A 24,925-nucleotide genomic window follows, 5' to 3' on the forward strand; every position below is an offset into this window, starting at 1 on the left:
AGAAGGTCATGTGGTTTGATGAGACACAAATTGAGCTTTTTGGTCTAAACTCCACACCGTGTTTGGAGGAGGAAGAAGGATGAGTACAACCCCAAGAAAACCATCCCAACTGTGAAGCATGGAGGTGGAAACATCATTCTTTGGGGATGCTTTTCTGCAAAGGGGACAGGACGACTGCACCGTATTGAGGGGAGGATGGATGGGGCCAACAACCTCCTTCCCTCAGTAAGAGCATTAAAGATGGGTCGTGGCTGGGTCTTCCAGCATGACAACGACCCAAAACACACAGCCAGGGCAACTAAGGAGTGGCTCCGTAAGAAGCATCTCAAGGTCCTGGAGTGGCCTAGCCAGTCTCCAGACCTGAACCCAATAGAAAAACTTTGGAGGGAGCTGAAAGTCTGTATTGCCCAGCGACAGCCCCAAAACCTGAAGGATCTGGAGTAAGTCTGTATGGAGGAGTGGGCCAAAATCCCTGCTGCAGTGTGTATAAACCTGTTCAAGAACTACAGGAAACGTATGATCTCTGTAATTGCAAACAAAGGTTTCTGTACCAAATATTAAGTTATGCGCTTCTGATGTATCAAATACTTATGTCATGCAATAAAATGCAAATTAATTACTTAAACATCATACAATGTGATTTTCTGGATTTTTGTTTTAGATTCCGTCTCTCACAGTTGAAGTGTACCTATGATAAAAGTTACAGACCTCTACATGCTTTGTAAGTAGGAAAACCTGCAAAATCGGCAGTGTATCAAATACTTGTTCTCCCCACAGTATATAATATGACATTTGTAATGTCTTTATTGTTTTGAAACATCTGTATGTGTAATATTTACTGTTAATTTTTATTGTTTATTTCACTTTTGTATATTATCTACCTCACTTGCTTTGGCAATGTTAACATGTGTTTCCCATGTCAATAAAGCCCCTTGAATTGAATTGAATGCAGAGAGGGTGGGAGATGATGCAGAGAGAGAGAGAATTGAGAGAGAGAGAGAGAGAGAGAGAGAGAGAGAGAGAGAGAGAGAGAGAGAGAGAGAGAGAGAGAGAATGCAGAGAGAGAGAATGCAGAGAGAGAAGATGCAGAGAGAGAGAATGCAGAGAGACAGAATGCAGAGAGAGAGAATGCAGAGAGAGAGAATGCAGAGAGAGAGAGAATGCAGAGAGAGAGAAAAAAAATGTAGAGAGAGAGAGTGCAGAGAGAGAGAGAGAATGCAGAGAGAGAGAATGCAGAGAGAGAGAGAATGCAGAGAGAGAAAGAATGCAGAGAGAGAGAGTGCAGAGAGAGAATGCAATGAGAGAGAATGCAGAGAGAGGGAATGCAGAAAGAGAGAGAGAATGCAGAGGGAGAGAGAGAATGCAGAGGGAGAGAATGCAGAGGGAGAGAGAATGCAGAGGGAGAGAGAATGCAGAGGGGAGAAAATGCAGAGAGAGAGAGAGAATGCAGAGAGAGAGAGAGAATGCAGAGAGAGGGGAATGCAGAGAGAGGGGAATGCAGAGAGAGAGAATGCAGAGAGAGAGAGAGTGCAGAGAGAAAATGCAATGAGAGAGAGAGAATGCAGAGAGAGAGAGAGAATGCAGAGAGAGAGAGAGAGAGAGAGAATGCAGAGGGAGAGAGAGAATGCAGTGGGAGAGAATGCAGAGGGGGAGAGAATGCAGAGGGAGAGAGAATGCAGAGAGAGAGAGAATGCAGAGGGGGAGAGAATGCAGAAGAAGAGAGAATGCAGAGGAAGAGAGAATGCAGAGGGGGAGATAATGCAGAGGGGGAGAGAATGCAGAGGAAGAAAGAGAGAGAATGCAGAGGGAGAGAGAATGCAGAGAGAGAGAGAATGCAGAGGGGGAGAGAATGCAGAGGAAGAGAGAATGCAGAGAGAGAGAGAATGCAGAGAGAGAGAGAGAATGCAGAGAGAGAGAGAGAGAGAATGTAGAGAGAGAGAGAGAGAATGCAGAGAGAGAGAGAATGCAGAGGGAGAGAGAGAGAATGCAGAGAGAGAGAGAGAATGCAGAGAGAGAGAGAATGCAGAGGGAGAGAGAGAATGCAGAGGGAGAGAGAGAATGCAGAGGGAGAGAGAGAATGCAGAGGAAGAGAGAATGCAGAGGAAGAGAGAATGCAGAGAGAGAGAGAATGCAGAGGGGGAGAGAATGCAGAGGAAGAGAGAATGCAGAGAGAGAGAGAATGCAGAGAGGGAGAGAATGCAGAGGGGGAGAGAATGCAGAGAGAGAGAGAGAATGCAGAGAGAGAGAGAATGCAGAGAGAGAGAATGCAGAGAGAGAGAGTGCAGAGAGAAAATGCAATGAGAGAGAGAATGCAGAGAGAGAGAGAGAATGCAGAGAGAGAGAGAGAGAGAATGCAGAGGGAGAGAGAGAATGCAGAGGGAGAGAATGCAGAGGGAGAGAGAATGCAGAGGGAGAGAGAATGCCGAGGGAGAGAGAATGCCGAGGGAGAGAGAATGCAGAGGAAGAGAGAATGCAGAGGGAGAGACAATGCAGAGGGGGAGAGAATGCAGAGAGAGAAAGAATGCAGAGAGAAAGAATGCAGAATGCAGAGAGAGAGAGAGAATGCAGAGAGAGAGAGAATGCAGAGGGGGAGAGAATGCAGAGCGGGAGAGAATGCAGAGGGGGAGAGAATGCAGAGAGAGAGAATGCAGAGAGAGAGAATGCAGAGAGAGGGAGAAAATGCAGAGAGAGAATGCAGAGAGAGAATGCAGAGAGAGAATGCAGAGAGAGAGAGAATGCAGAGAGAGAGAATGAAGAGAGAGAGAGAGAATGCAGAGAGAGAGAATGAAGAGAGAGAGAGAGAATGCAGAGAGAGAGAGAGAGAATGCAGAAAGAAGGTCCCCTGAAGGGGCTGTGTAGGAATGACATACAGGGAAGCAATGACACATGGGGAGATACTATCAACAACCTAACCTCCCCCGTCCATTCACTGGTCCACTCCACTGCCTAGTGTATGGGATCACACTGCTTAGAGCAGCACGGTTGAATGAGGGAGAGTGTGTGTGCATCTTTTAATGACTGTATGATCCTATCTATGGCATAATATCTAGCCCCCGGTGTGTGTGCTTCCATGTGTGTGTGTCTGCCACGTGTGTGTCTGTCTGCCGCGTGTGTGTCTGTAGGTCTGTCGTTGACTAGTGTGTGATCCTATCTATGTTCGCATGCTGTAGAGTACGTCCCGCGGTGTGATTTGGTAGTCGGCAGGAGAATGGGGCGTGGATTGGACTGGCGGCTTAATCAAGACGCAGCAGCTTTGGAACAGTAATTTAACGAGGGAATCAACGCCATTACTGAGGGCACAGTCATTAGACCAATTAGCTTCTGTTTGTTCTAACAACTACGCCTGCTATGTTCAGAATGGAAAAATACGGAGGGATTTTTCACTCTTATTAAAAATGAATCGGTTAGAGTTGATTTAAAATGAAGGAACTGTTTTTAATTTCATGGGTCTAAATGGTCTACTCAGTCAGCTTCGATATGTCAGAGCATCAGTCAGATATGCTCAGTAACTGGGCGTGAAATGTGTGATGAATGCCATTGATATACTGCTGTTTGAAATGGTCATGCTGGACATGTATTCAAACACTGGACAGCATGTGTGCTACTGCAAACAACATGAAGGCAACAGATCATTAAATGTGGGAACTGTAGGCTCTGATTTTCCTATGGATGGGCTAACCTCTCACCCCCCCATTGCTTTCTCTCCCCCTATCTCTCTTTCCCTCCCCCCTCTCACTCTCCATGTATCTCCCCCTCTCACTCTCCATGAACCCCCCTCTCTGTCTCTCTGTAGAGGTTGGAGAAAAGGGAGGTGTTGCTGGGGGTGTTGTTCCTGGTCTTTCCCTTCATCCCTGCCAGTAACCTCTTCTTCAGGGTGGGCTTCGTGGTGGCAGAGAGGGTCCTCTACATGCCCAGGTGGGTTGTGTGTGTGTGTGTTATTGTAGGTAATGTGTATGTTGTGTGTGTCTTCCTAATTCTAAATGGTTGAATGGTTTGTAATTAGAGAGCTGGTGTAATTCTCCTGTGTGTAGACTAGCTTGGTTGCCCTTACTGAATTGGTGTGTGTGTGTTTTAGGGCTGACCCCCTTTAGTCGACTGGTCGATTGTTTGCAAAGACCAGAAACAACAAGCAGTGGGAGCACCAGATCTTTCCCTTCTGTTTAGGCTACATTGATCTCTGGCTCCCTCTTTTTAGTACTTTGTGTATCTTCATTTTTACTCACAGTGCTTAAAGCATCAGACGAGCTCAGTGGTCTACATATAGTTGATTTATTTAAAAATACACTTTTAAAATTTCAACCAGGAACAGACGACTCTCGACCGAGATATGTTTTAGTTGGGGACAGCCGTAGTGTGTTTATAAGTGCAGGAGTTTACAAGAGTGTGTACGAGTGAGTGATTGAACATATGGAGAGAGGATTGCGCACACACACACACACACACACACACACACACACACACACACACACACACACACACACACACACACACACACACACACACACACACACACACACACACACACACACACACACACACACACACACACAAGGTTATTTTCTGCTGTGCTTCACACTTCAGTCAAGGGCCTCTGGTACGTCCTTGTAGTGGATTCCTATGAAGTGCTCTCTCTCTCTTCCCTCTCTCCTTTACTCTCTCTGCTCCCTCTCTCCTTTACTCTCTCTCCTCCCTCTCTCCTTTCTCCTTTACTCTCTCTCCTCCCTCTCCCCTTTTTACTCTCTCTGCTGTTCTCTCTCCCTCTCCTTTACTCTCTCTGCTTTCTCCATCTGTCTGTTCTCTCCTCCCTCTCTCCTTTACTCTCTCTGCTTTCTCCATCTGTCTCTCTCTCCTCCCTCTCCTCTCCTTTACTCTATCTGTCTGTTCTCTCCTCCCTCTCTCCTTTACTCTCTCTGCTTTCTCCATCTGTCTGTTCTCTCCTCCCTCTCTCCTTTACTCTCTCTGCTTTCTCCATCTGTCTGTTCTCTCCTCTCTCCTTTTCTCCACTCTCTCTCCTCCCTCTCTCCTTTACTCTCTCTGCTTTCTCCATCTCTCTCTCCTCCCTCTCTCCTTTACTCTCTCTCCTCCCTCTCTCCTTTACTCTCTCTCCTCCCTCTCTCATTTACTCTCTCTGCTCCCTCTCTCTCTCCTCCCTCTCTCCTTTACTCTCCTTTACTCTCTCTGCTCCCTCTCTCTCTCCTCCCTCTCTCCTTTACTCTCTCTGCTTTCTCCATCTGTCTGTTCTCTCCTCCCTCTCTCCTTTACTCTCTCTGCTTTCTCCATCTGTCTGTTCTCTCCTCCCTCTCTCCTTTACTCTCTCTGCTTTCTCCATCTGTCTGTTCTCTCCTCCCTCTCTCCTTTACTCTCTCTGCTTTCTCCATCTGTCTGTTCTCTCCTCCCTCTCTCCTTTACTCTCTCTGCTTTCTCCATCTGTCTGTTCTCTCCTCCCTCTCTCCTTTACTCTCTCTGCTTTCTCCATCTGTCTGTTCTCTCCTCCCTCTCTCTCTCTCTGCTTTCTCCATCTGTCTGTTCTCTCCTCCCTCTCTCCTTTACTTTCTGCTTTCTCCATCTGTCTCTCTCCTCCCTCTCTCCTTTACTCTCTCTGCTTTCTCCATCTGTCTGTTGTTTCTCTCTGTCTCTCTCTCCCTCTCTCCTTTACTCTCTCTGCTTTCTCCATCTGTCTGTTCTCTCCTCCTCTCTCCTTTACTCTCTCTGCTTTCTCCATCTGTCTGTTCTCTCCTCCCTCTCTCCTTTACTCTCTCTGCTTTCTCCATCTGTCTGTTCTCTCCTCCCTCTCTCCTTTACTCTCTCTGCTTTCTCCATCTGTCTGTTCTCTCCTCCCTCTCTCCTTTACTCTCTCTGCTTTCTCCATCTGTCTGTTCTCTCCTCCCTCTCTCCTTTACTCTCTCTGCTTTCTCCATCTGTCTGTTCTCTCCTCCCTCTCTCTTTTACTCTCTCTGCTTTCTCCATCTGTCTGTTCTCTCTCCTCCCTCTCTCCTTTACTGTCTGTCTCTGCTTTCTCCATCTGTCTGTTCTCTCCTCCCTCTCTCCTTTACTTTCTGCTTTCTCCATCTGTCTGTTCTCCTCCCTCTCTCTCTCTTTCTCCATTTACTTTCTGCTTTCTCCATCTGTCTGTTCTCTCCTCCCTCTCTCCTTTATCTGTCTGTTCTGCTTTCTCCATCTGTCTGTTCTCTCCTCCCTCTCTCCTTTACTCTCTCTGCTTTCTCCATCTGTCTGTTCTCTCCTCCCTCTCTCCTTTACTCTCTCTGCTTTCTCCATCTGTCTGTTCTCTCCTCCCTCTCTCCTTTACTCTCTCTGCTTTCTCCATCTGTCTGTTCTCTCCTCCCTCTCTCTCTTTATCTGTCTATCTCTCTGCTTTCTCCATCTGTCTGTTCTCTCCTCCCTCTCTCCTTTACTCTCTCTGCTTTCTCCATCTGTCTGTTCTCTCCTCCCTCTCTCCTTTACTCTCTCTCTTTCTCCATCTCTCTCTCCTTTACTTTCTCCATCTGTCTTTCTCCATCTGTCTGTTCTCTCCTCCCTCTCTCCTTTACTCTCTCTGCTTTCTCCATCTGTCTGTTCTCTCCTCCCTCTCTCCTTTACTCTCTCTGCTTTCTCCATCTGTCTGTTCTCTCCTCCCTCTCTCCTTTACTCTCTCTGCTTTCTCCATCTGTCTGTTCTCTCCTCCCTCTCTCCTTTATCTGTCTGTTCTCTGCTTTCTCCATCTCTGTGTTCTCTCCTCCCTCTCCTTTACCTTCTGCTTTCTCCATCTGTCTGTTCTCTGCTTTCTCCATCTGTCTGTTCTCTCCTCCCTCTCTCCTTTACTCTTCTGCTTTCTCCATCTGTCTGTTCTCTCCTCCCTCTCTTTACTTTCTGCTTTCTCCATCTGTCTCTCTGCTTTCTCCATCTGTCTGTTCTCTCCTCCCTCTCTCCTTTACTCTCTCTGCTTTCTCCATCTGTCTGTTCTCTCCTCCCTCTCTCCTTTACTCTCTCTGCTTTCTCCATCTGTCTGTTCTCTCCTCCCTCTCTCCTTTACTCTCTCTGCTTTCTCCATCTGTCTGTTCTCTCCTCCCTCTCTTTACTCCTTTTCTCCATCTGTCTGTTCTCTCCCTCTCTCCTTTACTTTCTGCTTTCTCCATTCTCTGTTCTCTCCTCCCTCTCTCCTTTTCTCTCTCTTTCTCCCTCTCTCCTTTACTCTCTGTCTGTTCTCTCCTCCCTCTCTCCTTTACTCTCTCTGCTTTCTCCATCTGTCTGTTCTCTCCTCCCTCTCTCCTTTACTCTCCTTTTCTCCATCTGTCCCTCTTCTCTCCTCCCTCTCTCCTTTACTCTCTCTGCTTTCTCCATCTGTCTGTTCTCTCCTCCCTCTCTCCTTTATTCTCTCCTCCCTCTCTCCTTTCTCCTTTACTCTCTCTCCCTCCCTCTCTCCTTTACTCTCCTTTTTCTCCATCTGTCTCTCTCCTCCCTCTCTCATTTACTCTCTCTGCTCCCTCTCTCTCTCCTCCCTCTCTCCTTTACTCTCTGTTCTCTCCTCCCTCTCTCCTTTACTCTCTCTCTCTGTCTCCCTCTCTCCTTTACTCTCTCTGCTTTCTCCATCTGTCTGTTCTCTCCTCCTCCCTCCTTTACTCTGCTTTCTCCATCTCTCTGCTTTCTCCATCTGTCTGTCTCTCTCCTCCCTCTCTCCTTTACTCTCTCTGCTTTCTCCATCTGTCTGTTCTCTCCTCCCTCTCTCCTTTACTCTCTCTGCTTTCTCCATCCGTCTGTTCTCTCCCGCTGCCTTGCGTCACTCTAAGGGCTCCTTCGTCCTTCAGTGCTTTCAAGGGCTTCCCAGATAATATTTTTCTATTTATTTTTCCTGATGCTGATATCTTATAAGAAAATCATATTCTGTTTGTCTGTCAATGCTCTCTCTCTCTTCCTCTCTCACTCTCTCAACTTTCCATTTTCAATTTCCCTGTCTCACGGCCTACCCCCATCTCTTTCTGCTCATCCGGTTCCCTGTGTGTGTGTGTGTGTGTGTGTGTGTGTGTGTGTGTGTGTGTGTGTGTGTGTGTGTGTGTGTGTGTGTGTGTGTGTGCGTGCGTGCGTGCGTGCGTGCGTGCGTGCGTGCGTGCGTGCGTGCGTGCGTTTGCGTGTAAGATTATCATGGCCATAGTGGCCCTTGGGGGGCCTCTGCCCTTTAAACACATGCATGCACGCGCACACACAGGCACACACACATAGACAAACACACAGACTAGAGGTCGACCGATTAATCGTAATGGCCGATTAATTAGGGCCGATTTCAAGTTTTCATAACAATCGGTAATCTGCATTTTTGGACACCGATCACGGCCGATTACATTGCATTCCACGAGGAGACTGCATGGCAGGCCGACTACCTGTTATGCGAGTGCAGCAAGGAGCCAAGGTAAGGTGCTAGCTAGCATTAAACGTATCTTATAAAAAACAATACATATTAACAAAATCACTAGTTAACTACACATGGTTGATGATATTACTAGTTTATCTAGCTTGTCCTGCGTTGCATATAATCAATGCGGTGCCTGTTAATTTATCATTGAATCACAGCCTACTTCGCCAAAGGGGTGATTTAACAAGCGCATTCGTGAAAAAAGCACTGTCATTGCACCAATGTGTACCTAACCATTAACATCAAAGCCTTTCTTAAAATCAATACACAAGTATATATTTTTAAACCTGCATATTTTGTTAATATTGCCTGCTAACATGAATTTCTTTTAACTCGGGAAATTGTGTCACTTCTCTTGCGTTCTGTGCAACAGAGTCAGGCTATATGCAGCAGTTTGGGCCGCCTGGCTCGTTGCGAACTGTGTGAAGACCATTTCTTCCTAACAAAGGACAGCCAACTTTGCCAAACGGTGCATGATTTAACAAAAGCGCTTTTGCGAAAAAAGCACAATCGTTGCACGAATGTACCTAACCATAAACATCAATGTGTCACGTTCGTCGAAATGAGTGGACCAAGGCGCAGCGTGAGTAGAGTTCCACATTCTTTATTTATGTGAAACTTCAACAACACAAAGAACAATCAAACGTGCCGTTCGTAGCACACCTAGGCACTAAACAAAATATCAATATAGGGAGAGCAGGTGGGAAACGGACCACACTAAGTATGATCCCCAATTAGAGGCAACGATCATCAGCTGCCTCCAATTGGCAACATTTACATTACATTTACATTTAAGTCATTTAGCATCCCATCACTACAGCAACCATACTTACACCAACATAGACATAAAAACGCTAGAAACCCCCCTCGTCACGCACTGACCTAAAACACCATAGAGAACCCCGAGGGCTCTCTATGGTCAGGGCGTGACACAATGCCTTTCTTAAAATCATTACACAGAAGTATATTTTTTTTAAACCTGCATATTTAGTTGAAAAGAAATTCATGTTAGCAGGCAATATTAAACTAGGGAATTGTGTCACTTCTCTTGCGTTCATTGCACGCAGAGTCAGGGTATATGCAGTTTGGGCCGCCTGGCTCGTTGCGAACTAATTTTGAGAACTATTTTTTTTGTTGCGAAAGAATTTAACGTAATTATGACATAATATTGAAGGTTGTGCAATGTAACAGCAATATTTAAACTTATGGATGCCACCCATTAGATAAAATGAGGAACGGTTCCGTATTTCACTGAAAGAATAAACGTCTTGTTTTCGAAATGATAGTTTCCGGATTTGACCATATTATTGACCTAAGGCTTGTATTTCTGTGTGTTATTATATTATAATTAAGTCTATGATTTGATAGAGCAGTCTGACTGAGCGGTGGTAGGCAGCAGCAGGCTTGTAAGCGTTCATTCAAACAGCACTTTCCTGCGTTTGCCAGCAGCTCTTCGCAATGCTTCAAGTATTGCGCTGTTTATGACTTCAAGCCTATCAACTCCTGAGATTAGGCTGGCAATACTAAAGTACCTATTCGAACATCCAATAGTCAAAGGTATATGGAATACAAATGGTATAGAGAGAAATAGTCCTATAAATACTATATTAACTACAACCTAAAACTTCTTACCTGGGAATATTGAAGACTCATGTTAAAAGGAACCACCAGCTTTCATATGTTCTCATGTTCTGAACAACGTTAGCTTTTTTACATGGCACATATTGCACTTTTACTTTCTTCTCCAACACTTTGTTTTTGCATTATTTAAACCGAATTGAACATGTTTCATTATTTATTTGAGACTAAATTGATTTTATTGATGTATTATATTAAGTGATTATAAAAGTGTTCATTGTTCATTCAGTATTGTTGTAATTGTCATTATTACATATATATATATATATATATATATATATATATATATATATATAAAAAAAAAAATCGGCCGATTTAATCAGTATCGGCTTTTTTTGGTCCTCCAACAACCGGTATCGGTATCAGCGTTGAAAAATCATAATCAGTTGACCTCTTACATAGATAGACACACACATTCATTGACGAGCTTCAATGCCACACAACTCTCCTTCCGTGGCCTCCAATTGCTCTTAAATACAAGTAAAACTAAATGCATGCTCTTCAACCGATCGCTGCCTGCACCTGCCCACCCGTCCAACATCACTACTCTGGACGGTTCTGACTTAGAATTTGTGGACAACTACAAATACCTAGGTGTCTGGTTAGACTGTAAACTCTCCTTCCAGACTCACATCAAACATCTCCAATCCAAAGTTAAATCTAGAATTGGCTTCCTATTTCGCAACAAAGACTCCTTCACTCATGCTGCCAAACATACCCTTGTAAAACTGACCATCCTACCGATCCTCGACTTCGGCGACGTCATTTACAAAATAGCCTCCAATACCCTACTCAATAAATTGGATGCAGTCTATCACAGTGCCATCCGTTTTGTCACCAAAGCCCCATATACTACCCACCACTGTGACCTGTATGCTCTTGTTGGCTGGCCCTCGCTTCATACTCGTCGCCAAACCCACTGGCTCTAGGTCATCTACAAGACCCTGCTAGGTAAAGTCCCCCCTTATCTCAGCTCGCTGGTCACCATAGCATCACCCACCTGTATCACGCGCTCCAGCAAGTATATCTCTCTGGTCACCCCCAAAACCAATTCTTACTTTGGCCGCCTCTCCTTCCAGTTCTCTGCTGCCAATGACTGGAACGAACTGCAAAAATCTCTGAAACTGGAAACACTTATCTCCCTCACTAGCTTTAAGCACCAGCTGTCAGAGCAGCTCACAGATTACTGCACCTGTACATAGCCCATCTATAATTTAGCCCAAACAACTACCTCTTCCCCTGCTGTATTTATTTATTTATTTTGCTCCTTTGCACCCCATTATTTCTATCTCTACTTTGCACATTCTTCCACTGCAAATCAACCATTCCAGTGTTTTACTTGCTATATTGTATTTACTTCGCCACCATGGCCTTTTTTGCCTTTACCTCCCTTATCTCACCTCATTTGCTCACATTGTATATAGACTTATTTTCCTACTGTATTATTGACTGTATGTTTGTTTTATTCCATGTGTAACTCTGTGTTGTACGTGTCGAACTGCTTTGCTTTATCTTGGCCAGGTCACAGTTGTAACTTGTACTCAACTTGTACTCAACTTGCCTACCTGGTTAAATAAAGGTGAAATAAATCAATAAAAACTGATGCAGGTTGAGGGTTTAGAGTGTATAGCCTGGAGGATGCCTGGGGGGGGGGGGCTGTGTAAAATCCACTCACTTCATCTCTCTCCACTCACTTAACCTCCTGCATGTATAATGACAGAATAAAATGTCAACAGACGCTTCTCCAATATGAATTGATTTAAAGGGAACATGAGACGGTGCTAAAGAGAGACCCCTCATCTCTCCCTCTGCCTGCAGTGTGTTACCTGTTAGTCTAAATGTAGTCCAGACACATGTCTGGGCACAGGGTTTACACTTCCATCTAAATGTAGTCCAGACACATGTCTGGGCACAGGGTTTACACTTCCATCTAAATGTAGTCCAGACACATGTCTGGGCACAGGGTTTACACTTCCTTCTAAATGTAGTGCAGACACATGTCTGTGCACAGGGTTTACACTTCCATCTAAATGTAGTCCAGACACATGTCTGGGCACAGGGTTTACACTTCCATCTAAATGTAGTCTTTAGTGGACATGGTGGCTTTAGGGAGATTTATGCTCATACAAGAGGTGTTCTCCTGCTCTATATCCCCATTTGACCTCCTCCTACCCCCTAACTCGGCCTAACTCTCATTTTTTAAATTCCCCCTCCCTCCTTCTCTCCCTCTCTCCACCCCTCGCCTCCTCCCTCTCTCCATCCCCCTAACTATTAATTCTGCTAATCTTTCCTTGCTCGGGTCTGCAGGGGACTTTCCCTGAGTCATCTGCGTAGCTGAGTGCAGGATTAGTAGTGATTTCCAATGCAGACAGGTTCCCCATCCCAGGGTTTAATATCGCCCACTCACAGCTCGACTCTCGGCAGCTAAATGAATTCCACCCCAGCCTGAGGTATTAGAGATGCAAAAGGGGACTGAGAATGTGTGTGTGTGTGTGTGTGGGTTTGTGTGCGTGTGCGTGTGCGTGTGCGTGTGTGTGTGTGTGTGTGTGTGGGTTTGTGTGCGTGTGCGTGTGTGTGTGCGTGTGTGTGTGTGTGTGTGTGTGTGTGTGTGTGGGTTTGTGTGCGTGTGTGTGTGTGTGTGTGTGTGTGTGTATGCGTGTGCGTGTGCGTGTGTGTGTGTGTGTGTGTGTGTGTGTGTGTGTGTGTGTGTGTGTGTGTGTGTGTGTGTGTGTGTGTGTGTGTGTGTGTGACAGAGAGAGATTGCAATTACTGTACGTGAGCTTGCATTGGAGTGTGTGTGAGTGTTTGTATGAGCGAGAGATGTGTGATTGTGATTGTGGCTAGAGAGACAGAATGTGGACGTGTGTGGGTATATGATAATGTATTGGAAGAGATTGTAATCTTGGGTAATAGGGCATTCCCACTTTGCCGCACCTGCAGAGGAAAGCTTTGTGTTTACTTTTCAAATTAAACATTTGCCAGGTTCTCGGTTAGCATTCTGTGTGTTGTTAATTGATTTTCTCCGATGCTGTGTACCTTCCTTTTGTCTGACTCTCTGATGAACGCGCAGGACTTTTTAATGAAGCCCCAAGCGTACAAAGAAGTCTCCTGGGAAATGGAGTTCTGCTCCGTGTGTTTTTCTTCGCTGCCTGCAATCACACAACCATTTTACCTCACAGCAGAGCAAGAGGGAACGCTGGAACATCATGGCAGGCAGGCAGGCAGGCAGGCAGGCAGGCAGGCAGGCAGGCAGGCAGGCAGGCAGGCAGGCAGGCAGGCTTGGTGTGTGTGTGTGTGTGTGTGTGTGTGTGTGTGTGTGTGTGTGTGTGTGTGTGTGTGTGTGTGTGTGTGTGTGTGTGTGTGTGTGTGTGTGTGTGTGTGTGTGTGTGTGTGTGTGTGTGTGTGTGTGTGTGTGTATCTGACAGGGCTGTACAACTGACAGATGCGGGCGTTTCAGCTGACTCCAGTGGCGGTGCTTTTCAGAGAGAGAACAATTAGCGCAGGGTCTCATTCAGGGTTATGCTGATTCACTCAGTTTACGGTCTGCTGTCTGAGATCAACGTCACAGTGCCTGCTCTCTCTCTCTCTCTCTCTCTCTCTCTCTCTCTCTCTCTCTCTCTCTCTCTCTCTCTCTCTCTCTCTCTCTCTCTCTCTCTCTCTCTCTCTCTCTCTCTCTCTCTCTCTCTCTCTCTCTCTCTCTCTCTCTCTCTCTCTCTCTCTCTCTCTCTCTCTCACACACACACACAAACACACACACACCGTGTCATTCTGAGAGACTGCACTTCTGTCATATGTCACAAGCTTTGTTTCACACAGGCCTCAAGGCTTATTATGCGTACTCACGCACAACGCACAACACACACACACACACAGTACCCAGATGGGAGTTGTGCAGTGTGTATGCATGTTTTATATGTGTATGCATGTTTTATGTGTGTGTGTATGCATGTTTTATGTGTGTGTATGCATGTGTGTGCGTGTGTGTATGCATGTTTTATGTGTATGCATGTTTTGCGTGTGTGTGTGTGTGTGTGTGTGTGTGTGTGTGTGTGTGTGTGTGTGTGTGTGTGTGTGTGTGTGTGTGTGTGTGTGTGTGTGTGCCCACCCCACTGTGTATTAGTGGGGCTAGTTTGCTGCTCAGTGAATTCCAGCGTGTGATATCGAGGTCGCATCCCCACTTAGGCTGGCATTCATCCCTGTCCGCCTACCCAGGGCTCTGATTGGTGGGTTGGGCCGCGCCGTGCGCCAGGGTAAATATTGGCACTGGCTAGGCTGTTAGCTCTGACAGCAGAATGTCTAAAGCTGGAGTGATGGCTGCTGTGACTGTCCGGGTGCTCTCTCTCTCTCTCTCTCTCTCGCTCTCGCTCTCGCTCTCTCTCTCTCTCTCTCTCTCTCTCTCTCTCTCTCTCTCTCTCTCTCTCTCTCTCTCTCTCTCTCTCTTTTCTTTCTTTATCTCTCTGCCTTTCTTTCTTTCTGTCTCTCTCTCTTTATGTCTGTCTCTCTGTCTGTATCTCACTATCTTTCTCCGTGTGTCTCTCTCTCTCTGTCTCTCTTTCTCTGTGTCTCTGTCTCTCTCTCTCTGTGTCTCTGTCTCTCTCTCTCTGTCTCTCTCTCTGTCGCTGTCTGTCTCTCTGTCTGTCTCTCTCTCTGTCGCTGTCTGTCTGTCTGTCTGTCTGTCTGTCTCTTAATTCAACTCAAGGGGCTTTATTGGCATGGGAAACATGTGTTAACATTGCCAAAGTAAGTGAGGTAGATAATATACAAAAGTGAAATAAACAATTAAAATGAACAGTAAACATTACACATACCGAAGTTTCAAAACAATGAAGACATTACACATGTCATATTAGAGTGTTGTAACAATGTACAAATGGTAAAAATACACAAGGGAAAATAAATAAGCATAAATATGGGTTGTATTTACAATGGTGTTTGTTCTTCACTGGTTGCCCTTTTCTTGTGGCAAAAGGTCACAAATCTTGCTGCTGTGATGGCACACTGTGGAATTTCCCCCAGTAGATATGGGAGTTTATCAAAATTGGATATGTTTTCGAATTCTTTGTGGATCTGTGTAATCTGAGGGAAATATGTCTCTCTAATATGGTCATACATTGGGCAGGAGGTTAGGAAGTGCAGCTCAGTTTCCACCTCATTTTGTGGGCAGTGAGCACATAGCCTGTCTTCTCTTGAGAGCCATGTCTGCCTACGGCGGCCTTCCTCAATAGCAAGGCTATGCTCACTGAGTCTGTACATAGTCAAAGCTTTCCTGAAGTTTGGGTCAGTCACAGTGGTCAGGTATTCTGTCACTGTGTACTCTCTGTTTAAGGCCAAATAGAATTCTAGTTTGCTCTGTTTTTTTGTTAATTCTTTCCAATATGTCAAGTAATTATCTTTTTGTTTTCTCATGATTTGGTTGGGTCTAATTGTGCTGTTGTCCTGGGGGTCTGTGGGGTGTGTTTGTGAACAGAGACCTAGGACCAGCTTGCTTAGGGGACTCTTCTCCAGGTTCATCTCTCTGTAGGTGATGGCTTTGTTATGGAAAGTTTGGGATTTGCTTCCTTTTAGGTGGTTGTAGAATTTAACGGCTCTTTTCTGGATTTTGATAATTAGTGGGTATCGGCCTAATTCTGCTCTACATGCATTATTTGGTGTTTTACGTTGTACATGGAAGATATGTTTGCAGAATTCTGCATGCAGAGTCTCAATTTGGTGTTTGTCCCATTTTGTGAAGTCTTGTTTGGTGAGCGGACCCCAGACCTCACAACCATAAAGGGCAATGGGCTCTATGACTGATTCAAGTATTTTTAGCCAGATCCTAATTGGTATGTTGAAATTTATGTTCCTTTTGATGGCATAGGATGCCCTTCTTGCATTGTCTCTCAGATCGTTCACAGCTTTGTGGAAGTTACCTGTGGCGCTTATGTTTAGGCCAAGGTATGTATAGTTTTTTTGTGTGCTCTAGGGCAACAGTGTCTAGATGGAATTTGTATTTGTGGTCCTGGTGACTGGACTTTTTATGGAACACCATTATTTTGGTCTTACTGAGATTTACTGTCAGGGCCCAGGTCTGACAGAATCTGTGCAGAAGATCTAGGTGCTGCTGTAGGCCCTCCTTGGTTGGTGACAGAAGCACCAGATCATCAGCAAACAGTAGACATTTGACTTCGGATTCTAGTAAGGTGAGGCCGGGTGCTGCAGACTGTTCTAGTGCCCGCGTCAATTCGTTGATATATATGTTGAAGAGGGTGGAGCTTAAGCTGCATCCCTGTCTAACCCCACGACCCTGTGTGAAGAAATGTGTGTGTTTTTTGCCAATTTTAACCGCACACTTGTTGTTTGTGTACATGGATTTTATAATGTCATATGTTTTACCCCCAACACCTCTTTCCATCAGTTTGTATAGCCGACCCTCATGCCAGATTGAGTCGAAGGCTTTTTTGAAATCAACAAAGCATGAGAAGACTTTGCCTTTGTTTTGGTTTGTTTGGTTGTCAATTAGGGTGTGCAGGGTGAATACATGGTCTGTTGTACAGTAATTTGGTAAAAAGCCCATTTGACATTTGCTCAGTACATTGTTTTCATTGAGGAAATGTACGAGTCTGCTGTTAATAATAATGCAGAGGATTTTCCCAAGGTTACTGTTGACACATATTCCACGGTAGTTATTGGGGTCAAATTTGTCTCCACTTTTGTGGATTGGGGTGATCAGTCCTTAGTTCCAAATATTGGGGAAGATGCCAGAGCTAAGTATGATGTTAAAGAGTTTTAGTATAGCCAATTGGAATTTGTTGTCTGTATATTTGGTCATTTCATTGAGGATACCATCAACACCACAGGCCTTTTTGGGTTGGAGGGTTTTTATTTTGTCCTGTAACTCATTCAATGTAATTGGAGAATCCAGTGGGTTCTGGTAGTCTTTAATAGTTGATTCTAAGATTTGTATTTGATCTTGTATATGTTTTTGCTCTTTATTCTTTGTTATAGAGCCAAAAAGATTGGAGAAGTGGTTTACCCATACATCTCCATTTTGGATAGATAATTCTTTGTGTTGTTGTTTGTTTAGTGTTTTCCAATTTTCCCAGAAGTGGTTAGAGTCTATGGATTCTTCAATTACATTGAGCTGATTTCTGACATGCTGTTCCTTCTTTTTCCGTAGTGTATTTCTGTATTGTTTTAGTGATTCACCACAGTGAAGGCATAGTCTCTATGTTTTTGGTTGGACAGGTTTCTCTATTTCTTTCTTAGATTTTTCTTCATCAAACCATTTGTTTGTTTGTTGTTCATTTTCTTCGGTTTTCTATTTTAGATTTTTAGATTTGATTGGGAAGCTGAGAGGTCAAATATACTGTTAAGATTTTCTACTGCCAAGTTTACACCTTCACTTTTGCAGTGGAAAGTTTTCCCCAGGTAATTGTCTAAAAGGGATTGAATTTGTTGTTGCCTAATTGTTTTTTGGTAGGTTTCCAAACTGCATTCCTTCCATCTATAGCATTTCTTAATGTTACTCAGTTCCTTTGGCTTTGATGCCTCATGATTGAGTATTGCTCTGTTCAAGTAGACTGATTTTGCTGTGGTCTGATAGGGGTGTCAATGGGCTGACTGTCTGTCTGTCTGTCTGTCTGTCTGTCTGTCTGTCTGTCTGTCTGTCTGGCTCTCTCTTCCTCCCTGTCTGTCTGTCTGTCCGTCCGTCCGTCCGTCCGTCCGTCCGTCCGTCCGTCCCTCCCTGTCTGTCTGTCTGTCTGTCTGTCTGTCTGTCTGTCTGTCTGTCTGTCTGTCTGTCTGTCTGTCTGTCTGTCTGTCTGTCTGTCTCCTCCCTGTCTGTCTGTCTGTCTCCCTCCCTGTCTCCTGTCTCCCTGTCTGTCTGTCTGTCTGTCTGTCTGTCTGTCTGTCTGTCTGTCTGTCTGTCTGTCTGTCTGGCTCCTCTCCCTCCTTGTCTGTCTGTCTGTCTGGCTCTCTCTCCTCCCTGTCTGTCTCCTCCCTCCTCCCTCCCTCCCTCCCTCCCTCCCTCCATCCCTCCCTCCCTCCCTCCCTCCCTCCCTCCCTCTCCCTCCCTCCCTCCCTCCCTCCCTCCCTCCCTCCCTCCCTCCCTCCCTCCCTCCCCTCCCTCCTCCTCCCTCCGTCTCCTCCGTCTCCCTCTCTCTCTCTCTCTCTCCCCTCCTCTCCCTCCCTCCCCTCCCTGTCTGTCTGTCTGTCTGTCTGTCTGTCTGTCTGTCTGTCTGTCTGTCTGTCTCTGTCTGTCTGTCTGTCTGGCTCTCCCTCCCTCCCTCCCTCCCTGTCTGTCTGTCTGTCTGTCTGTCTGTCTGTCTGTCTGTCTGTCTGTCTGTCTGTCTGTCTGTCTGTCTGTCTGTCTGGCTCTCTCCCTCCCTGTCTGTCTCCCTCCCTGTCTGTCTCCTCCTCCCTCCCTCCCTCCTCCCTCCCTCCCTCCCTCCCTCCCCCTCCCTCCCTCCCTCCCTCCCTCCCTCCCTCCTCCCTCCGTCCGTCCGTCCGTCCGTCCGTTCGTCTCTCTCTCTCTCTCTCTCTTTTTTCTCTGTCTCTGTCTGACACACTCAGGAGGATACTGTAAATCAGCAGACAGCTTTTAAATAGCTGGCCGCTAGCTCTCTCCCATTTAGTCTCCCTCGGTTTCAATCACTCTCTCCTCCTCTCTGTCTGTCTAGCATTGAATCATTCTATCACATCTGTATTTTTAACAGCGTATTTTCTGCCTCCTCTCTTTTTTCAACCTGTTCTCACGTTCTGTCTCTCTCTCTTAAGCTTATTTTCTCCGGTGTAGTTTTCTCAGAATATCTCCTGGTGTGATTTACTTTCCTACCTTCTGTCTGGGTTTGTAGGGGAACTGCAATGGTGTGGAAGGAATGAGAGAGCCCTGTTTACCCTGTGCTAATACACACACACACATACACACACACACCTACACATATACACACACACACACACACACATACACAGGGGTGTGAGACAGCAATGGGGTGGGAGATGGGGTTTGGTCTTAGGTGTGTGTGTTTGGGGAGGTAGGGGATTGTAAGGAAGCAGCCATGTTATATTTCCTGTGGAAAAACAGGTTACTGTGGGACTGGAGAGGGGGGATTCTTGGCTATACTTCTAGGACTTCTTGAACTCTGGATAACTGAAAAGCACGTCATTTTCTTGGGTGTGTTTGTGTGTCCGCTGGCCTGCTTTTCTCTCTGTGTGTGTGTGTGTGTGTGTGTGTGTGTGTGTGTGTGTGTGTGTGTGTGTGTGTGTGTGTGTGTGTGTGTGTGTGTGTGTGTGTGTGTGTGTGTGTGTGTGTGTGTGTGTGTGTGTGTGTGTACGTGCTGTTAAAGCCATCAGACTCCTCCAACTAAGGGAGTGGCTCATCACTATGTTTACCGCACACTGTCAGGACAGTCATCTGTCTTCCATCTCCACGGCGACCAGGGACGCCTTAACCATAAACAGGAAGTGTATGAGCGGCCAATGAGAGCTTCCTGTTCTAGCGAGGGGCTACTACGTGTCGTTTTCTTCTTGAATCCCGTCCAGGGAAAACACTAGAGAAGCACATTGGTCTCAGAGTAGTGAATGTCTTGGAGAGTCTTGGTGAGCAGAACGTCTTCTTCATGTATGTATTTGCTCTGCAGCACTGGACTGGAGATGATTGAGTGGGAGATAATTGAAAGATACCCCCCACATTCCGGCTCCCCTCCTCTCCTTCTTCTCTCCTTCCCTGTACGATATCTCTCCCTTCCCCCTCTGTACTTCTACCAACTCCCCTCCCTTTCCCTGCCTCCCCTCCTCACTCATACCTTCTTCTACCTTCTCTCTGTCCCCCCACTCCTCTCTCCCTCATCTTCACCCCTTCTTCTCTCTGACCTTTCATCCCCATCTTTCTGCCCTCCCCTCTCCCTCTCGCTCCCCTTTACCCCCTCCCTACTCCCCCAGTATGGGTTACTGTATCCTGGTTGCCCATGGCCTGGGCAGGTTGTGTTCTGTGGTGGGTCGCTGGGGCACCACGGCCCTGACCGTCTCCACGCTGCTGCTCCTCCTGCTCTTCTCCTGGAAGACCGTTCAGCAGAACGACATCTGGCTGTCCCGGGAGGCCCTCTTCAGGTCAGTGGTATGGGGTGAGTGGTGGGTGGGATGGGGTGTGTATGTATGTGCGTGTCAGACCCTGGATTAATGGAATGGCTTGAGTTATTCATCATCAGTAGCACATTAGGGAGGCTCGCTCTTTCCACGCACTATTTACCCTTCCTCTCTCCTACTATTTACCCTTCCTCTCTACTACTATTTACCCTTCCTCTCTCCTACTATTTACCCTTCCTCTCTCCTACTATTTACCCTTCCTCTCTCCTACTATTTACCCTTCCTCTCTCCTACTATTTACCCTTCCTCTGTCCTACTATTTACCCTTCCTCTCTCCTACTATTTACCCTTCCTCTCTCCTACATTTACCCTTCCTCTCTCCTACTATTTACCCTTCCTCTCTACTACTATTTACCCTTCCTCTGTCCTACTATTTACCCTTCCTCTCTCCTCCTATTTACCCTTCCTCTGTCCTACTATTTACCCTTCCTCTCTCCTGCTATTTACCCTTCCTCTCTCCTACTATTTACCCTTCCTCTCTCCTACTATTTACCCTTCCTCTCTCCCACTATTTACCCTTCCTCTGTCCTACTATTTACCCTTCCTCTCTCCTACTATTTACCCTTCCTCTCTCCTACTATTTACCCTTGCTCTCTCCTACTATTTACCCTTCCTCTCTCCTACTATTTACCCTTCCTCTCTCCTACTATTTACCCTTCCTCTCTCCAACTATTTACCCTTCCTCTGTCCTACTATTTACCCTTCCTCTCTCCTACTATTTACCCTTCCTCTCTCCTACTATTTACCCTTCCTCTGTCCTACTATTTACCCTTCCTCTCTCCTACTATTTACCCTTCCTCTCTCCTACTATTTACCCTTCCTCTCTCCCACTATTTAGCCTTCCTCTGTCCTACTATTTACCCTTCCTCTCTCCTACTATTTACCCTTCCTCTCTCCTACTATTTACCCTTGCTCTCTCCTACTATTTACCCTTCCTCTCTCCTACTATTTACCCTTGCTCTCTCCTACTATTTACCCTTCCTCTCTCCTACTATTTACCCTTCCTCTCTCCTACTATTTACCCTTCCTCTCTCCTACTATTTACCCTTCCTCTGTTCTACTATTTACCCTTCCTCTCTCCTACTATTTACCCTTCCTCTCTCCTACTATTTACCCTTCCTCTCTCCTACTATTTACCCTTCCTCTCTCCTACTATTTACCCTTCCTCTCTACTACTATTTACCCTTCCTCTGTCCTACTATTTACCCTTCCTCTGTCCTACTATTTACCCTTCCTCTCTACTACTATTTACCCTTCCTCTGTCCTACTATTTACCCTTCCTCTCTACTACTATTTACCCTTCCTCTCTACTACTATTTACCCTTCCTCTGTCCTACTATTTACCCTTCCTCTCTACTACTATTTACCCTTCCTCTCTACTACTATTTACCCTTCCTCTCTCCTACTATTTACCCTTCCTCTGCCCTACTATTTACCCTTCCTCTGCCCTACTATTTACCCTTCCTCTGTCCTACTATTTACCCTTCCTCTCTACTACTATTTACCCTTCCTCTGTCCTACTATTTACCCTTCCTCTCTACTACTATTTACCCTTCCTCTGTCCTACTATTTACCCTTCCTCTGTCCTACTATTTACCCTTCCTCTCTCCTACTATTTACCCTTCCTCTCTCCTACTATTTACCCTTCCTCTGTCCTACTATTTACCCTTCCTCTCTCCTACTATTTACCCTTCCTCTCTCCTACATTTACCCTTCCTCTCTCCTACTATTTACCCTTCCTCTCTCCTACTATTTACCCTTCCTCTCTCCTACTATTTACCCTTCCTCTCTACTACTATTTACCCTTCCTCTGTCCTACTATTTACCCTTCCTCTCTACTACTATTTACCCTTCCTCTGTCCTACTATTTACCCTTCCTCTGTCCTACTATTTACCCTTCCTCTCTCCTACTATTTACCCTTCCTCTCTCCTACTATTTACCCTTCCTCTGTCCTACTATTTACCCTTCCTCTCTCCTACTATTTACCCTTCCTCTCTCCTACATTTACCCTTCCTCTCTCCTACTATTTACCCTTCCTCTCTCCTACTATTTACCCTTCCTCTCTCCTACTATTTACCCTTACTCTCTCCAACTATTTACCCTTCCTCTGTTCTACTATTTACCCTTCCTCTCTCCTACTATTTACCCTTGCTCTCTCCTACTATTTACCCTTCCTCTCTCCTACTATTTACCCTTCCTCTCTCCTACTATTTACCCTTACTCTCTCCAACTATTTACCCTTCCTCTGTTCTACTATTTACCCTTCCTCTCTCCTACTATTTACCCTTCCTCTCTCCTACTATTTACCCTTCCTCTGTCCTACTATTTACCCTTCCTCTCTCCTACTATTTACCCTTCCTCTGTCCTACTATTTACCCTTCCTCTCTCCTACTATTTACCCTTCCTCTCTCCTACTATTTACCCTTCCTCTCTCCTACTATTTACCCTTCCTCTCTACTACTATTTACCCTTCCTCTGTCCTACTATTTACCCTTCCTCTGTCCTACTATTTACCCTTCCTCTCTACTACTATTTACCCTTCCTCTGTCCTACTATTTACCCTTCCTCTCTACTACTATTTACCCTTCCTCTGTCCTACTATTTACCCTTCCTCTCTACTACTATTTACCCTTCCTCTCTCCTACTATTTACCCTTCCTCTCTACTACTATTTACCCTTCCTCTCTCCTACTATTTACCCTTCCTCTGCCCTACTATTTACCCTTCCTCTGTCCTACTATTTACCCTTCCTCTCTACTACTATTTACCCTTCCTCTGTCCTACTATTTACCCTTCCTCTCTACTACTATTTACCCTTCCTCTGTCCTACTATTTACCCTTCCTCTGTCCTACTATTTACCCTTCCTCTCTACTACTATTTACCCTTCCTCTCTACTACTATTTACCCTTCCTCTGTCCTACTATTTACCCTTCCTCTCTCCTACTATTTACCCTTCCTCTGTCCTACTATTTACCCTTCCTCTCTACTACTATTTACCCTTCCTCTCTACTACTATTTACCCTTCCTCTATCCTACTATTTACCCTCTTCCTCTCTCCTACTATTTACCCTTCCTCTGTCCTACTATTTACCCTTCCTCTGTCCTACTATTTACCCTTCCTCTCTCTACTATTTACCCTTCCTCTGTCCTACTATTTACCCTTCCTCTACTACTATTTACCCTTCCTCTCTACTACTATTTACCCTTCCTCTGTCCTACTATTTACCCTTCCTCTGTCCTACTATTTACCCTTCCTCTCTACTACTATTTACCCTTCCTCTGTCCTACTATTTACCCTTCCTCTCTACTACTATTTACCCTTCCTCTGTCCTACTATTTACCCTTCCTCTCTACTACTATTTACCCTTCCTCTCTACTACTATTTACCCTTCCTCTCTCCTACTATTTACCCTTCCTCTGCCCTACCATTTACCCTTCCTCTGCCCTACTATTTACCCTTCCTCTGTCCTACTATTTACCCTTCCTCTCTACTACTATTTACCCTTCCTCTGTCCTACTATTTACCCTTCCTCTCTACTACTATTTACCCTTCCTCTGTCCTACTATTTACCCTTCCTCTGTCCTACTATTTACCCTTCCTCTCTCCTACTATTTACCCTTCCTCTCTCCTACTATTTACCCTTCCTCTGTCCTACTATTTACCCTTCCTCTCTCCTACTATTTACCCTTCCTCTCTCCTACATTTACCCTTCCTCTCTCCTACTATTTACCCTTCCTCTCTACTACTATTTACCCTTCCTCTGTCCTACTATTTACCCTTCCTCTCTCCTCCTATTTACCCTTCCTCTGTCCTACTATTTACCCTTCCTCTCTCCTGCTATTTACCCTTCCTCTCTCCTACTATTTACCCTTCCTCTCTCCTACTATTTACCCTTCCTCTGTCCTACTATTTACCCTTCCTCTCTCCTACTATTTACCCTTCCTCTCTCCCACTATTTAGCCTTCCTCTCTCCTACTATTTACCCTTCCTCTGTCCTACTATTTACCCTTCCTCTCTCCTACTATTTACCCTTCCTCTCTCCTACTATTTACCCTTGCTCTCTCCTACTATTTACCCTTCCTCTCTCCTACTATTTACCCTTCCTCTCTCCTACTATTTACCCTTACTCTCCAACTATTTACCCTTCCTCTGTTCTACTATTTACCCTTCCTCTCTCCTACTATTTACTCCTTCCTCTCTCCTACTATTTACCCTTCCTCTGTCCTACTATTTACCCTTCCTCTCTCCTACTATTTACCCTTCCTCTGTCCTACTATTTACCCTTCCTCTCTCCTACTATTTACCCTTCCTCTCTCCTACTATTTACCCTTCCTCTCTCCTACTATTTACCCTTCCTCTCTACTACTATTTACCCTTCCTCTGTCCTACTATTTACCCTTCCTCTGTCCTACTATTTACCCTTCCTCTCTACTACTATTTACCCTTCCTCTGTCCTACTATTTACCCTTCCTCTCTACTACTATTTACCCTTCCTCTGTCCTACTATTTACCCTTCCTCTCTACTACTATTTACCCTTCCTCTCTCCTACTATTTACCCTTCCTCTCTACTACTATTTACCCTTCCTCTCTCCTACTATTTACCCTTCCTCTGCCCTACTATTTACCTTCCTCTGTCCTACTATTTACCCTTCCTCTCTACTACTATTTACCCTTCCTCTGTCCTACTATTTACCCTTCCTCTCTACTACTATTTACCCTTCCTCTGTCCTACTATTTACCCTTCCTCTGTCCTACTAT

General features: G+C 45.4%; 1 protein-coding gene across 2 annotated transcripts in view; it reads left to right on the forward strand.

Annotated features, from left to right (window-relative positions):
• LOC118365954 (protein O-mannosyl-transferase TMTC1-like) overlaps positions 1–24,925 on the forward strand; it is a 130,513-nt gene that overhangs the window by 77,255 nt on the left and 28,333 nt on the right. For both annotated transcript variants that reach the window (XM_052492073.1, XM_052492074.1), the window contains 2 exons: positions 3,794–3,915; positions 19,961–20,128. In XM_052492073.1, the coding sequence (XP_052348033.1) occupies positions 3,794–3,915; positions 19,961–20,128 (290 nt within the window). The remainder of the gene's footprint in view (positions 1–3,793; positions 3,916–19,960; positions 20,129–24,925) is intronic.

This window comes from Oncorhynchus keta, chromosome 33, assembly GCF_023373465.1.
Source record: "Oncorhynchus keta strain PuntledgeMale-10-30-2019 chromosome 33, Oket_V2, whole genome shotgun sequence".
Taxonomy (NCBI): Eukaryota; Metazoa; Chordata; class Actinopteri; order Salmoniformes; family Salmonidae; genus Oncorhynchus; species Oncorhynchus keta.